The sequence below is a fragment of the Lethenteron reissneri genome, chromosome 7 (assembly GCF_015708825.2).
Source record: "Lethenteron reissneri isolate LAM-NWPU_2019-01 chromosome 7, ASM1570882v1, whole genome shotgun sequence".
NCBI lineage: Eukaryota > Metazoa > Chordata > Hyperoartia > Petromyzontiformes > Petromyzontidae > Lethenteron > Lethenteron reissneri.
Genome location: NC_083785.1, coordinates 12,418,491 through 12,433,643, shown reverse-complemented (window position 1 = coordinate 12,433,643; position 15,153 = coordinate 12,418,491). Strand labels below are relative to the sequence as shown.

At 45.4% G+C, this 15,153-nt stretch overlaps 1 protein-coding gene across 1 annotated transcript in view; it reads left to right on the top strand.

Annotated features, from left to right (window-relative positions):
• The window catches only part of ANKRD33B (ankyrin repeat domain 33B), a 30,927-nt gene that overhangs the window by 1,749 nt on the left and 14,025 nt on the right, over positions 1 to 15,153 (top strand). The window contains exon 2 of the mRNA XM_061576375.1: positions 11,934 to 13,596. Within this exon, the coding sequence (XP_061432359.1) occupies positions 13,165 to 13,596 (432 nt within the window). The 5' untranslated portion in view covers positions 11,934 to 13,164. The remainder of the gene's footprint in view (positions 1 to 11,933; positions 13,597 to 15,153) is intronic.

The window sequence follows — 15,153 nt, the reverse complement described above, 5'->3', positions numbered from 1 at the left end:
CAAGCATGCTTACCTCCAATTTGCGTAAAGTTTCCAATTCTTGTGCATATTAACTCCATTGAAATGTGTCAATTCACTCGTATTTATTGCAACATTCACAGCATTAAGATGCAATGAATGTGTTGCAATATGATGCCTTTAGCCTAGTTCAGCAAGTCCATAATTAGACCGTTCATGTGCTCTATAAATACAGGGTGTTTGAAAAAGATGGACCCGATTTGAAATCGCTATATGTCTGCAACCACGAACCGCCCATGAATGAAACTCTTACCACATTAAAGGGCGGGGCATAGAGAGGGCGGGGCATAGAGTTTCAAATGATTACCACGAGATGCCTCTCCCAGCGCACAAACAGCCCCTAGCCTCAGTCATTCGCAAGGTGGTGACCCCACAACACAAGGTGTTTTGCGTTCTGCAGTTCAGCAAGACTGAATCCGTAATTGCGGTGCAGCTTGCGTTTCAGCGGCGTTTTGGGCATTGATCCGCCAATGTCAAAGAGCATGGTGGCACATAAGACCGTGTTTTTGTGCCATCATTAGCGACTAATCTGGATGACCTCAAAAACAGAATCACGGCAGCGGTCACTTCACTGGAAGAAGACACTTTGAGAGGCGTTTGGGACGAATTCAACTATCGTCTCGATGTTGTCCGTACAGCAGGTGGAGGGCACATAGAGCATTTATAAAATGGTTAGTAAAACTTGATAACTTATTAAACCGTTTGTAACTTTTTGTGTAATTGTAACATGTTGCCATCAATCTTGATTTGAAGCTTTCGTGACTGCAGAAATCCATACTCTTTGGTTATTTCGTTATAGTCACGTAGTTAGAAATAAAATAAAATAAATAAATACAAATTTTTACCATCGTGAAATATACTGCTTTGAAATTGGGTCCGTCTTTTTGAAACACCCTGCAAATGTACTTGCACGCGTCAATACACTGCTAGACGAGGGTATCCCTACTCTGTGTCAGTCGTTGGGGATTATTTAACCATGTTTCAGCCAGCTATTGGATAGTACAGTACAACAATGGATGTGCTGCCCTGCCTTCTTCTGCCCACCACATAACCCCGCAGAAGCATATAACACATATTTTTCTTCTTGGTTCTTTCGGTAAAGTCACGTAGAGGGGAAATAATAAAATAAAATAAAAAAACATAATAAAATTATTTATTATGTTTTAATGAAACAATAAAAATAAAACATAATACAATTATTTTACAATGTTATCTTTTTATTATTTTATTATTACCCTTCTACGTGACTTTACCGAAAGAACCAAGAAGATGAATCCCTGCAGTCACGAAAACTTAAAATCGAAATATATTTTATGCACGCTATTCGCCCATCCAGGCTCAACCCCCACTTCGTCTCTGAGATTTGTTAGGATTTTGTGCATTCTGGGTTTTTTGGTCATAGGCAAAACAATTGTTAACTCTACCCTCATGCAATGAGAAATCTCACACTTCCCATATGCCTTCATGATGGAAATTGCACATATAATATTGTTAATGAAGTTGGTAACTTATTTTCCATTGATGCTGAGTGCATTGTCACAAGCATTAATTCTAGAGATGTGCAGATTAATCCGTTCTCATTATTATCCTTAAGCTCCCAGTACTTGCATTGACATGTGCCACGGTAGCGAGATGTTAATTACCTTGCCTGATATACAGGAGCACGTGGGTTCGAATCCCGACCTGATGCCTGTATATTTGGAGTTTGCATGCTTTCCCTGTGTTCGCGTGGATATTTCTCTGGGTCCTCTGGTTTTTCGCTCCACACTTAGAATCAACACGCGTTTAGAGTATTGGGCGGCTAGACATTTCCACGCGATAAGCCACTTCGTCAGGCTCTCATTTGTGGCGGAGTTGCTTCTGAAAAAAAGTCTATACAGCTCAGTGTGGCCTTACCTGTTAAAATATATTTTAAAATGTGTTTTAGAATGTATTTTTATTTATATTCGTGTGTTGTATGCAACAGCTTCCCATGGTCTCTATAGCCGTTTGCAGTGCTAAAATTCACTGAAATGTTTAGATAATGAATCAATTATTGAATCGAATCACGACTCCGAATCATAGATATTCATCAACCCATCACGGAGAGCAAATCACTTCACCCCAATTAATATGCAATGGAAAGCGTCCCAAAGTAGCTTACAAGATTAGCACTATACTTAGTTATGGCTAGGGTTCTCATGCGAAGGTCAGGGCTGTGATTGGTCCCTAAGGATAGGGCTAGGGCTATTGTTAGCTCTGATGTTATCGTTATGGTAACATGGCTAACATCCAGGGCCGTATTCTTAGTGGCTACTCACCTCTTTCTTTGCCTCTAACGCGGCTCAGCTCAGGCTTGAGCTGCTATCTTTCAAAGATGCAGAAGCAGTGCAGCCATGGCTTGGCTCAGACTCGGCTCATGGAAATCCTGAGCGTGGCAGGGACCATACTCAGAGCCGGCTCAAATTAAGCATGGCTCTGAGTCGGCTCGCTTGAGCCAAGCCTGAGCCATGCCATGACTAAGAATAAGTTCCCTATAAGTTACTATTAAAGGCAATTATTTGAGCAAGGCTGTGAACATACAATAACGATGTCCTTTATTGTTCAGGAAAGCCTAATTAAGTTTTGGAACTGCTTTTAATAGGGGACCTTGCAATGAGATGTTGGGATAATTTATTATTCAGTATGTTTGTATGTGATAGTAAATTGGAGTACTCTTTTAAAAAACCACGTATATGAAGGGAAACACTCAAAACTATACACAGTTGGATTGAATTTTTTTGTGTGTGTTTAGTTTGTTGTGCTTCCCACGCACTTCCGATTAGTATGGTTGCAAAAAGACATTCAACATACATACATACCTAACCAAGATTCACACACCTGCAATTGCAACTTGTGCTGATGGGCATCACAGGCAGGAATCGAACCTAGGTCACTGCGATTTATAAATCAGTGCACTAACCACAATACCATCAATCTTCCTATCCTTATTTTTTGTCAGTATTTTTTGCAAACACCCGCACATTCACCTATATCCACAAACAATGGCGGAGCCAGGATTTTCAGGTAGTGGGGGCAACAACCTCCAGCAATGAAAAATGATAGGAGTTATTAGTAAGTAAGTTCTTGTCTCTTGCTTTTTATTCGATGTGTGTGAGGCGATGGCGCAGCCATCGATCGAGGATTGAATTCGAACCGTGTGTGATCGGCATCGCGCTCGCTGAAAGTGAATGCCTTCAGGGAAGTCGTGTCCTGTAGACGCAACTGCGCACACTTCTGAGTCACTTGCTTTGCCGTTACTTATTGCCAATTATGGACTCAGACTACTGTATTGTCCTATCATCCCATAGAGTCCCTGGCACATAATAATATGCTACATAGTGGCAGTGGGGGTCGCAAAATGCCGATTTATTACTAATAAACCCCAATGATCCGATCAAAATTAGGGATTTAGATCGGATAATTGGGGGGGGGGGGCACGTGCCACCCCACCCCCACTGGCTCCGTCAGTGTCCACAGAGCTGTGCGTGTACAAGACTTGCCAGTGATTTAGATATTAATCATTCTCATTGAGAACACTTTGACGGCATTTGCAGCTTTCCAGTATATCACCTGGTAACCAGTTGTGCTCCTGTAAGTGATTATGTGCTCCTCGCGGTACCTACGAATATCTTGATGGCACCGAACTCGACTGGATGACTGCATCTAATTTAAAAAAAGGTGTATTGAGGGCTCGTGTTAAAAGTAGGTCTGTCTCAGTGTTGGAGAAGAACACATTCTGAGTAATGAATTGCTGTCATTCCATTATGCAGTATTATTCTCACGGGGGAGGCATTAATCCAGCATCGGACTGACAAAGGGCTGAGCAAGTTGCATTGACTGCAGCAACAAATGGTGCGATGTAAATTTCGATTTAAAGCTTTCGTGACTGCAGAGATTCATCTTCTTGGTTCTTTCGGTAAAGTCACGTAGAAGTCACCTGAAGACGGCTACTTGCGTTGTGGCCGAAACGTCGTGAGAATTATTTTATTATGTTTAATTTTTATTATTTTATTACTTCGCTTCTACGTGACTTTACCGAAAGAACCAAGAAGATGAAATGGTGCGATGGTCAGCACCAAATCAATGCGATCGTAATAATAGCACGACATCGTGTGCTTGTCGACGCCCTGAGCAGGTGATACCCACATGGGAGTCCTTGAGAGATGTTCCCGTTTCGTAGTCCGGGGCAACACAGTTTAGCCGTGGATTAAATGCACCGCGCATATGCCTGTTGCACATGCACGCACTGTAAAGGTAATCTGAGTGTGCAGTGCGTGAATTTAAACGAAGGGAAAATATTAACACGTCGTTACGTACACGGTCATGAGATAGAGGTACGAATGATATACAGTAATGCCATCGAAATATTGTTTAGATGGCCTGGGGAGACCTTCATCCGGCAGTGGATTGATCATGGCTGATGGTGATGATGATCAGTGCACACGCATCGAATAAAAAGCAAGGGACAAGTCCTTACTTACTAATAACTCCTATCATTTTTCATTGCTGGAGGGGTTGCCCCCCCTACCTGAAAATCCTGGCTCCGCCATTGTTTGTGGATATAGGTGAATGTGCGGGTGTTTGCAAAAAATACTGACAAAAAATAAGGATAGGAAGATTGATGGTATTGTGGTTAGTGCACTTTCGTGACTGCAGGGATTCATCTTCTTGGTTCTTTCGGTAAAGTCACGTAGAAGGGGAATAATAAAATGATAATAAAATAAAAATAAAACATAATAAAATACATGTTTTATTTTTGTTATTTTATTATTTCCCTTCTACGTGACTTTACCGAAAGAACCAAGAAGATGATGACAATTTTATAAATGGGCCGATTCCGAGGTCAAATATTCACAGGAACAATGCGGGTGTGTAAGATGAATCCGGAATTAGGTTCCTGGGCGTGGTCAACATCGGTAGTGATTGATATCTAAACCAGTCCTGGACACCCCTTTCGCTGACCGGCACGGTTGAAGTATGGTCAAACAACCTTTATGACCGACACAGTGCGGGGAGGCATTCTTCCAGCAGTGGATGGACAAAAGTGCTGAACATCATTCTTGTTATTGTTATTAGTTTGTGAAATATAAAGGTGCAACCCTGCAATTTATTGTTCACATCACGACTAGGTAGAATGGCTTCCACTAGAGGGAGCTTTAGAGAACCCCCTCAGGATGGTGTTTTTGGCCTACTCTTCCACGTTAAGCCCATGGCCTACTCTTCCACGCTAGCCCCACATCTTGAAAGTGGTTGAAGTACTCACTTTATCCTGCCAAACATGACTTGCGGCCCATCGACCTCGGTGTACCCATTTATATTGCTTAGTTAGACAGAGGCGGCGACCCTTTGATTACAATTGCAGTTTGCCTGCCAATACACCACGGCATCATCCTATGAGATGGTATTACTACTTGTCTGTAATTGTTAACACACCCGGCACGTGCCTGGATTATTCCTAAGCCCTCACCAGTTACAACATGTGAAGCATGGGTGGCAAGGCGAGGTTTAAAACAATTAGGTTTGATGAGGTTTAAATAAAAAAAACCTCAATATCCCGAAGGGCCAGTTAGGGTGAGGTTTTGAGGTTTATTATAAAAAGACGCCATTTTGGTTTTTGCAGGAAGTCTGACTGAAGTAACGGACTGCGAAAGGCCGGAGCCCGGAAATCCAAAATCTTGGCATTACTGAGTTACTCGTGTTACCAAACGAACCCAATTTCCACAGCGAGCAGGATCATGGATCAGGACCTGGATGAGGATTTACTCGATTCCGAAGAATGTGATAGTGATGTAATTGTGATGGAGAAGAGTGGAGTGGTCAACGAGGCGTCGGCGAACGTAGGGAAGGCCAGAGGACACTCGATGGGCCAGTTTTAGCACGACTTCACCAATGATCCGGAACCGCACAAGTTGAAGAGTGCCGTCTGCAAACATTGTCGCACCAGATTAAACCATCACAAGAAGAGTGAGCAGGAAATGAGTCACCTGAATGCATGCGCCGCTTTTCGGAGGCAATGAATGGCACCGAGATAGATGATCGTCCCGAGTGGTATGTGTCGAACAAGAAGCGGGCAAAGCCATCGAAGGCAAGCGGCAGCTCAACTCCATCTACATCGAATGCTTTGTCGATGAAGCAAGGATCGATCAAAGATCGCCTAATACCCAAGCCCGATAAGCGATAAAAGGAGAAGTTCTAGCAGGCAACAGCAATGCATTACTTTGTCTCGGGCACGACGTTCCAGTAGGCCGAGGAGGAGAACCTGGTGATCGCTGTGAAGGCCCTTCGCCCAGATGCAGTGCTGCCGAACAGGAAGAGGCTGGCCGGACCATTGCTCGACAGGGCGTACATCGACATGAAGAAGAAGGTTGACACCGTCGTGGAAAATAAGACCATTTGCCTGACATCTGATGCGTGGTCAAATATCAAGAATGATCCGATTGTGAACTACATGGTTACATCGCCATCCGGTGAGTTTAGATTAATTATGCTGCTCAAGGGACGTAAGACACCTTTGCAGTATTGGCAGTCTGATGGCGTGGCCTGGCCCGATCTTCAGAAAATTGACATCAAGCTGTTCACGATGGCGACATCCTATGCAGCCTCTGAGCGCAACTTCTCAACTATGGGCTTCATACAAAGCAAGCTCAGGAACAGCTTGGCGCCCAGTTCGGTGGAAAAGTTGGTCTACCTCAAGAGCAACTATGCGGCGTACACCGAATGCAGTTCTATGTTCGAGGGCGACGACATGGACTCGTCGGAGGAGGACTAGTACTGATCTGGGAGTATTGCGAATAGAACCATGAGGTTTATTAGGTGTATTAAGGTTTATTAAGGTTTGAACCTTAAACCTCAAATTCGGATCTGAAAAAATAGTTTTTTTCCACCCCTGATGTGAAGTCGAATGTTTGCCACGATGACAGCCTCGTGGTTAATCCAATGCCTCCATGCCATCTCAATGAAAAATGCACAAGTGACCAATCAACGCAAATGAACAAATGTTAACGTTGTAAAAAAACGATTGAATCGATTCCTGTTTTGTACGATGGTGTAATTATTATCGTTGCTATTATTACGACTGCATGCTTTGCTGCGCTAATTATTTACTCAGCCTGCCCTGCTGGCCTAAAGTGATTCTGTAAGTGCCGGAAATAAGTCGTCACTCATTAAGCAAACTGAGCCGTCCGTTGCTATTTCTGGCCATCAGCTGCGGATTTAATGTGAAGCAAATTTGAAGGGATGGACGCAATCCGCTTTGCCCTGGCTTGGCGCAGGGATTCACCCCAAATTGTACGAGCGAAGGGAACGAACATAAAAGTGTGGTTTTTTTTTGCACTGCCTTGAAATGTATTTCCAAAAATTTATTTTTAGGAAAATGAACAAAATATATATTGCGATGCTACGTTAGCTATGATGCATAAGTGAAAATGCCTGTAACAAAAACAAAACTCAATGCATTCGTCGACATTGTCGCACTCATTACACAGAAAGTGCTCACCACAAATGAACCGCAATACCTTGCTGATCTCGCCAGGGAACATAAACCATCACGCAATCCCCGGTCATCCTCGCAGCGGCTTTTGACTGGCCATCGAACAAAGACGGCCACTGAATCGCGCGCTTTCGGATGCGTTTCTGCGTCCGTTTGGAACGCTCTTCCTTCCGATATTAGGACGCCAGTATAAATTTGCACTTTTAAATCAATATTGAAAACTCGTTTCTTTAAAATTGCTTTTTTGTATTCAGTTTTGTTGTCCTCCCCCCGTACCTCGGATGAGCATGGTTCACCTCGTAGGCTGCGAAAGAGGTTCAACATACACACATACGTACGACAACGCTGCCCGAAGGTTAAAACAATATATAATATAACACGCGACGTTTGGGCAATGGCCCATCTCCATAGTAGCAGGAGCAAATTCCATAAACGTCGCCTACTGTGCACGTTACCTCTTTAGGGGCAGTGTTATTGACGAATGTGTTGTGTTTTTGTTCACAGCTGTGAGAATCGAATGGCCCTGCAACTCGTTTACGTTTCGTCAATTAAATTGCTGGCAGTCACGTATCGGTCGTAGGGGTTGTTTGAACATACTTCATCACGCTTGTCAGGGCGGGTTGATTCATGGTAAGGATGGGCCAGAACGATGCAGATATATCTGGCCACTCATCTAAGTTATAGGCAGGAATCGAATTCAGATATTTTGCATTCTGAGTGCATTGCACAATCCAATGCGCCACCGCTCCCCCTTGTATTTGATTCGTCGACCGCATTCATGCAGATTGGAAATCAAACCGAGCTTAATTGTTTCCAGACGCGTTATTAACCGTTAATTAGTACTGTACTGGAGTGCCTGAACTCAGATTTTAAGTTCATTGCTAATTGATTTTAAGAACATTTTTGATATGGACATGACAGATGAAACTACTGAAGTTTTCAAAACAATGTCATATTATTGAAAAAAATCAGGATTCATATTCAAATCCCTTTGTTGCATTTTAATCACCCCTCAGATTAATAATAATGGTTAAAGCTTATATAGCGCCTTTTATAAAAAAAATAATTGAAGGCGATTTACATCAATGACAATGAGTAAGAAGTGGCTGAGTTTAGATAGAAAACGCCTTCTGAGATAGAAATGTTTTAGGTGGAATCATTTGAAGATTCCATTTGAACCGGACTCCCTGACAGCATTCGGCAGAGAGATCCACAGTCCGGGTTCCACTAAAGCGAAGCCCCAGAGATCGCTGCCCATAGACTTGTGCTTCGTTCTGGGGATGCAGTGGAGATCTAAATCTGCTAACCTCAGAGTTGTTGTTGAAACTTAGCAGCGCAGCACCAACTGCCGAATATGCGGAGGTGCGAGATCATTCAGGGCATTGAATGTAAGAAGGAGGACCTTGAATTCAATGGAAGAAGAGGGGATGATATGTCTTGTACGATGACTTCGGGTCAGAACCCGAGTAGCTGTATTTTGAACAGACTGAAGTGGACAAAGTACATTACTGGAGGCTCCAGATAGCAAAGCGTTGCAGTATAGTCCATGCGTGAGAAAATAAAAGTATGAAACAATTTCTCCGCGTCGGCGACTGAGATGATGGAACGTGACAGGCCAATGTTCCGTAAAAGCGACCTGAACTCGTGACTTCATATTCTTAGGTTTTTTCGGTAAAGTCACGTAGGTAAAAAAATTAAATTAATAAAAGTAAAATAAAACAAAGTAAAAAATCACGACGTTTACCGAAAAACCCTAAGAATATGAATCCTTGTAGTCACGAAAGCTTCAAATCTAGAATTCGTGACTTCATGTGCATATGCTGTGAACATCGATCATTCCACTGACGTGCCTCTACCAGCTGGTGATGAGACCCGATGATCATAAACTCGTTTTTTATCCACATTCAGACAAACCGTGAGGGAGGTATGTTGAACTTCTCACTGGTAGGAACCTCCTGGTTACATCAGCCCACAGGGGTTTATTGTGTCCGTCCGTCCGTCCGCCGTGCATCCAAAAATGGGAGGGGTGGGGCTGGGTGGAGAGGGGAGGGTGAGGAGGGGCTGGGTGGGGAGGGTGGGAAGGGGCTGGATGGGGAGGGGCTGGGTGGGGAGGGGCTGGTGGGGAGGGTGGGGAGGGTGGGGCTGGGTGGGGGGTGGGAGGGGTGGGGCTGGGTGGGGAGGGGCTGGTCACCACGTGGTGCCCTTATAAAACTCAACGTTCAACTTACTCACGCCGGCTTGTGCCCGCCCTCACAGTCGGCCATATTTGCGGAATACACCACGCCGCCGTTGACCCTGGCCATTGACCGAGCAACCCAACGTTCCTATCAGCTCCCTCCGCAGGAATGTGTTTTCCATCGTACATAGCCATGCGTGCTAATCATAGGGATGGCGACAACTTGGGAAAGCCTTAATCCAGCAGTTGATAGAGCACGACTGGCGACGATGACTGAACTCCGTGACTATTATTGCTCTTTTATCCAGATTGTATTTGTGTATTCTAATATCAATCGACGAGTAACCTAACACGTGGCAGCGGAATACGCAATCATCAATTTTGTTTACACCCGTATCACAATGCTCAGAATGATGCATTTTCAATTTCACACACACGCACGGTGCATGCATAAGTGTGCGTGAATTTTCATTATTTTGTATTTGTAATGTGAAATAGATTAATGCGAACCCATTGCATACTTGTTGCTTTTTTATTCTAATTTATATTTGCTTCATTGCTGCACTTTATTTTCTTTTTCTTTTCCATTTTGATGCCTCAGGTCACATTTGCAATTGAGACGCATCCTGGTCTCGTGATCTCTCACCTCCTGCAAAAAAAAACATGTTTAAACTTAACCACTGCAGCCACGAGAGGCGCTAAAATACATTTCGTTGTTTAATTAGTAATCGATTCTTGCATCTAACCGCGAACCGCTCATCGGTCAAGGGTTCTGTTTTACACGCTCGATCATACGATAAGTCAGGGGTGTAAGGGGCCGTCCATAAATGACGTCACGCACCTAGGGGGGGGGGGTCAGACATTTGTGACGATGTGTGATGAGGTGGGGGGGGGGGGGTTGAGAAATGTGACGTCACATCAAAATGCGCAACTTTAAATAAATATAGACAACACGTTCTACTTAATTGAATAGACTTTTTTATAAATGTTTTCTCATACAGCATCAGAGTGCAGCGCCACATTAAATACGCACTACAATGACAATAGTTTAAAGCGATTTGAAGCATGCTTTATTTTGAGGGGGGGAGGCAGACCTTTGTGACGTCATATTTGAGGGGGTCTGACTTTTTGTGACGCCGTGTGACGATGGGGGGGGGTCAAAAATTGTCCAAAATCGCGTGACGTCATTTATGGACGGCCCCTAACGGTACCAGTCCTTCTGACAATTCAATGCAACGTCATTCTTCACCGATTCATTAATCGATGTGGTGATTCTAAAAGTTAACCTCTTAAAATTGAGAAATGCAGCAAACACTCTTTCGTGACTGGGGAGGTCACGGGACCTACCACAATCAACATATGCGAATCAAAAATCATCTGTGAACGCACCTATAGAAATATCGCTCGTGCAAATAAGACTGTCCTAGTTTCTTGCGTTCTCGCTTGGTTCAACAATATAAAACTTTAGATGCTTAATGTGCATTTTAATAGAGCCGTTTAGCCAAAAGTCCTAAACGTAATAATTATATGTATAATTATCATACCTTGTAAATACAGTAATCGATTCTCATGTACGTAATTTTATGCATGTATCATGAGCTTACGATTTACTATGAATTTACGCATCATATGTGATCCGGGAAATATAATTAACCTATTTAACAAAACATCTTTGATGTGGACATGAGATATAGGTTTAAAAAAAAACTACAAATGCAAGACCCTGCTAAAAAAGTTTCCTCCAAATGTTTTCTTGAGATTCGGTCTGTCGTGGATAGGTAAATTACATTATTATTATTACGAAGGAAAACTACGAAGAGACCGACCCAATGTGAGTTGTATGACAAAGGTGATAACGAGATAAGGCGGCACGACAACACCTGGCAAAGACCGTGCAGCAGCAGGGAGAGAGAGCCACGAGTTGGGGGGGAGAGGCTGACGATTCGGTTAAGGGTTAACGGTTAATTTATGGTCGTGGATGTAAACATAACCTGGTTTCCGCGTAGGATTACAGGTCAACTGAGCCTGTTATAAAGAGTTGCTACGTCGGTGTGTGACAACAACAGCACTCGGGAAGCATATGAGGGCCGGGCGTGACAGTTGACAAATCAATTCCCCGGCGCGTGTTGTATATATATCCACAGTACTTGCTCCAAGAGTTAGCCAAAGATGCTAAACTCGCGATGGTTGTCATTGCTGCTTGTCTGTCTGCGTCTGTGTTGTTCCCAGATGGCGGTGCCATTCATGCTGGGGATTGTTATCAGTCTGATGCACTTGAAGAGGATTAACGTGATTCGAGAGGGAAAAACGAACGTTGCATAACGGATACAGTACACACTCGGCACCCACAACCACACTCATATACAGAGTACACACACATCCCAAACCACACGCAGATATAGAGTACACAGTCAGCACTCACAACCTCACACACATCCAGACATCAGCATTCCAGATACACGAGTGCGCAGTGCTGCGCGGTGCCAAAATCGAGCGCTTTTGTGCTCTAATCGACCGATAACGAGGCACTCAGTGGGACCGCACCGCCTGTGACGCACAGACGAAATCCGATATCTGATGCCACGATGAGTTGAACATCGCCCCCCCAGTCGCCAAATTCTCCCTGCGCCGCATTGCCCACTCGGCGAATGTGGTACAACAACAACAGCCTCGTTCACGCACCGACGCACGCACACACCACACACACACACGTGCCAGGGACAGCAAAGCGACTTAACGGCATGATCCGAAGTCGTCTTGACATGGCTGCGAGGTCGTCTGAACATTTCAACGCGACGCCAATCGTAAATGGCCTTCTTAATTCCAAGCAGCACACACATGCCTTTTCGAGTAATCCGCTGCAAATCTGCTGCAAGCAAGCGTGATCCGATTTCGCGGTGATATTGGCCAAGCAGCAGACTTGGAAGGCACAGGCGGTCTCCTGCGAGGCTGGGTAACGGCTCTGGAAGCAGCTGCCACCTCCGTAAACTAGTCGCGTGGCTCGCCTCCACCTGGTTTAAACCCAAGTCGGCCAACGCAGCCCCCCCGCCCCAGCCCTTTAACTCCCACCGCATCGACTCGCAGGGGAATAAATCCGACCAAGCAGGCAACAATCCGTCCCTCGGGGGAACGCGAAAATCGCCTTAATGTCACCGGAGCGCACATCTCGGCAGCGCACTGTCTGACCTACGCACAGGTGTGTGCCTCGCACTCCTCCTCCAAGCCACGTTGACCCTTTGCGCGCCGAGCGCCGACCGATCGCCTTGCCAAGTTCGCACTGGCGGACACAATCGTGGGTCACCCCGTGGCGGTCCCCACCGGACAGCCGCTTGTGGAGGGAGGAGGAGGACAGCGGCTACCGACACTAAAACAAGCTCTGGGCGAGTGAGGGGACGGGGCCCGGAGCTGTCGTGATGCTGTCACCCTGCATGCCCGGTCGAGCAGAGCCATCGCGACGCGCATGGGCCGCCGAGCACCCATCGAGGACCGAGCGATGACCGCCAGAGCGGCGATGGAGAAATCGGACGCGGAGCTGAGCCGCGAGGGCGCGGGGAGCGGCGCTGGCGACGTTAAAGACGCCGGCGGTGGCACTGGCAGTGGGGATAATGAGGAGGAGGAGGAGGACGAGGAGGACGACGATGAGGACGAGCGGTGGAGTTCGGACGAGTCGGAGTTTTCCGACAGCATGAGCGTGCTCTCTGATGACTCTGTCCTGCCGCCCATGTCGGATATCGATGAAGGGGGTTGCGGCGACGAAGAGGACGACACTCCCTGCGCTGGGACTGTCTCGCTCTTCCAGGCGTGCGCAAAGAACAACGGCCCCATGGTGCGTTTCCATCTGCGAAGAAGCCCCACCCTGGAGGAAGTCACAGAGATGGACAACAACGGACGGGTAACGCCGTGTGGCTGGATGCGCCGTATGGTAGCGCGTGTGCGTAATCTTACGCACGCGTACCGCCAACTGATTCATGTCAAATCACTTCAACTGCTTCAGGCTGTTTCGGGAGAGTGCAAAATCATTGATTGAGAATTCCTAAATTAATCCAGCATTGGTGACTGTCCGAAATTCAGGCGAGTTTGCATGAATGTCGACGTGTTCCTGAACAGCGTGAATCGTTTCAAGTGATTTTCCTGACTTTTTTTAGCGTCTGTGCGAGGGTGAGTATTCGTGTGCCTGTGTTGGATGATGGAGCCGAGAAGCTCAGAGTCAAGGTGATTATTAAATTTCAATCAAATGAAACGTCACACTCGTGCTGTGAATACGACTTCGGAGACCAGGTTGCAGCAGTGCTGGAGAAACAAAGGTTGATCACCCTCTTCCAACATTCTCATTAACAAACTCTCAACCTAATGCACTAAATATAAAATATTATTTAAACTAAATACATGTTACCAGTAATATCGCCATTTGGCTGTTATAGCAAAGAAACATCACAAATCTGGAAACTCGTCCTATCAGATGTTCTAATAATTTGTAACACGATTATAATAATAATAATCGTCCAGCTGTATTACTGCGTATAAGCTTGTGCTCTAAAACTATCCGGATGTGTTTTCGAGTTATATCGGCGCGTGCTGTTGGGCACGATGACCGGGGGTGTTGTTGAGCTCCAAACGAATTACGTTGCCGAAGAAGCCCTCATCACCATGCCGAGCAAAATTCGTCCCAGCCCGAGAACACATCCGAAAGCAGTAGGTCACAGAAGAAGAGTTTGTCCCGCTGATGCCAGTCGCGATGCATGACTCGTGCGTTCTCCACATTGTTCGTGTTGTCGTCTGGCGACGGCTGATCTTTATCCACTCGCCGTTTCTATCATCGCAATTGTAACTAAGTTGATTGCTCTCTTCATCCAATTAGTGGCCTAACTACTACATTATTAGCTCATGGGGTGCGGTAATAGGTCATGTGAGGCCCCAATATTTGATTTGTCTCGCACGGTCGCACCTCGGCTATATATCGTGGCTCCTCTTGCCACATCAATACGTACGTTTTTGTTGTTTTACATTTTTGTTGAAAATATATCTCATAGTAGTTGTCAAGGAGGCCTAAGCTCGTAAATTTGGCCACGAGGGGGACAAGGCACCCCATGCCCCCACGCGAGTTACGCTACAGCATCCAATCATCGCATTATTACCTACTATAATCACCCAGAAATGTCTGTCCGTCCCGCGCGTGACGTCACTCTACATTAGGCCCACCCCCCCATCATTAATATTCATGAGTGGGTGGATTTTTACACGAAAGCAGAGGAAGGTCGAGCTGAATTAAATAATTTCTTACGCCAAGTCGCTTCAAATATGACGTTTCTTTACAGAAAGTGACGGTACAAAATGAGTCTACGCAGCACAATGCTACATCCGTGCGTGACGTCACTGCAAAAGAGCCCCCCCCCCCCCCTTGGTTAATATTCATGCCCGCGTGAAAATTTCCACTAACGCGCAAGAAGGT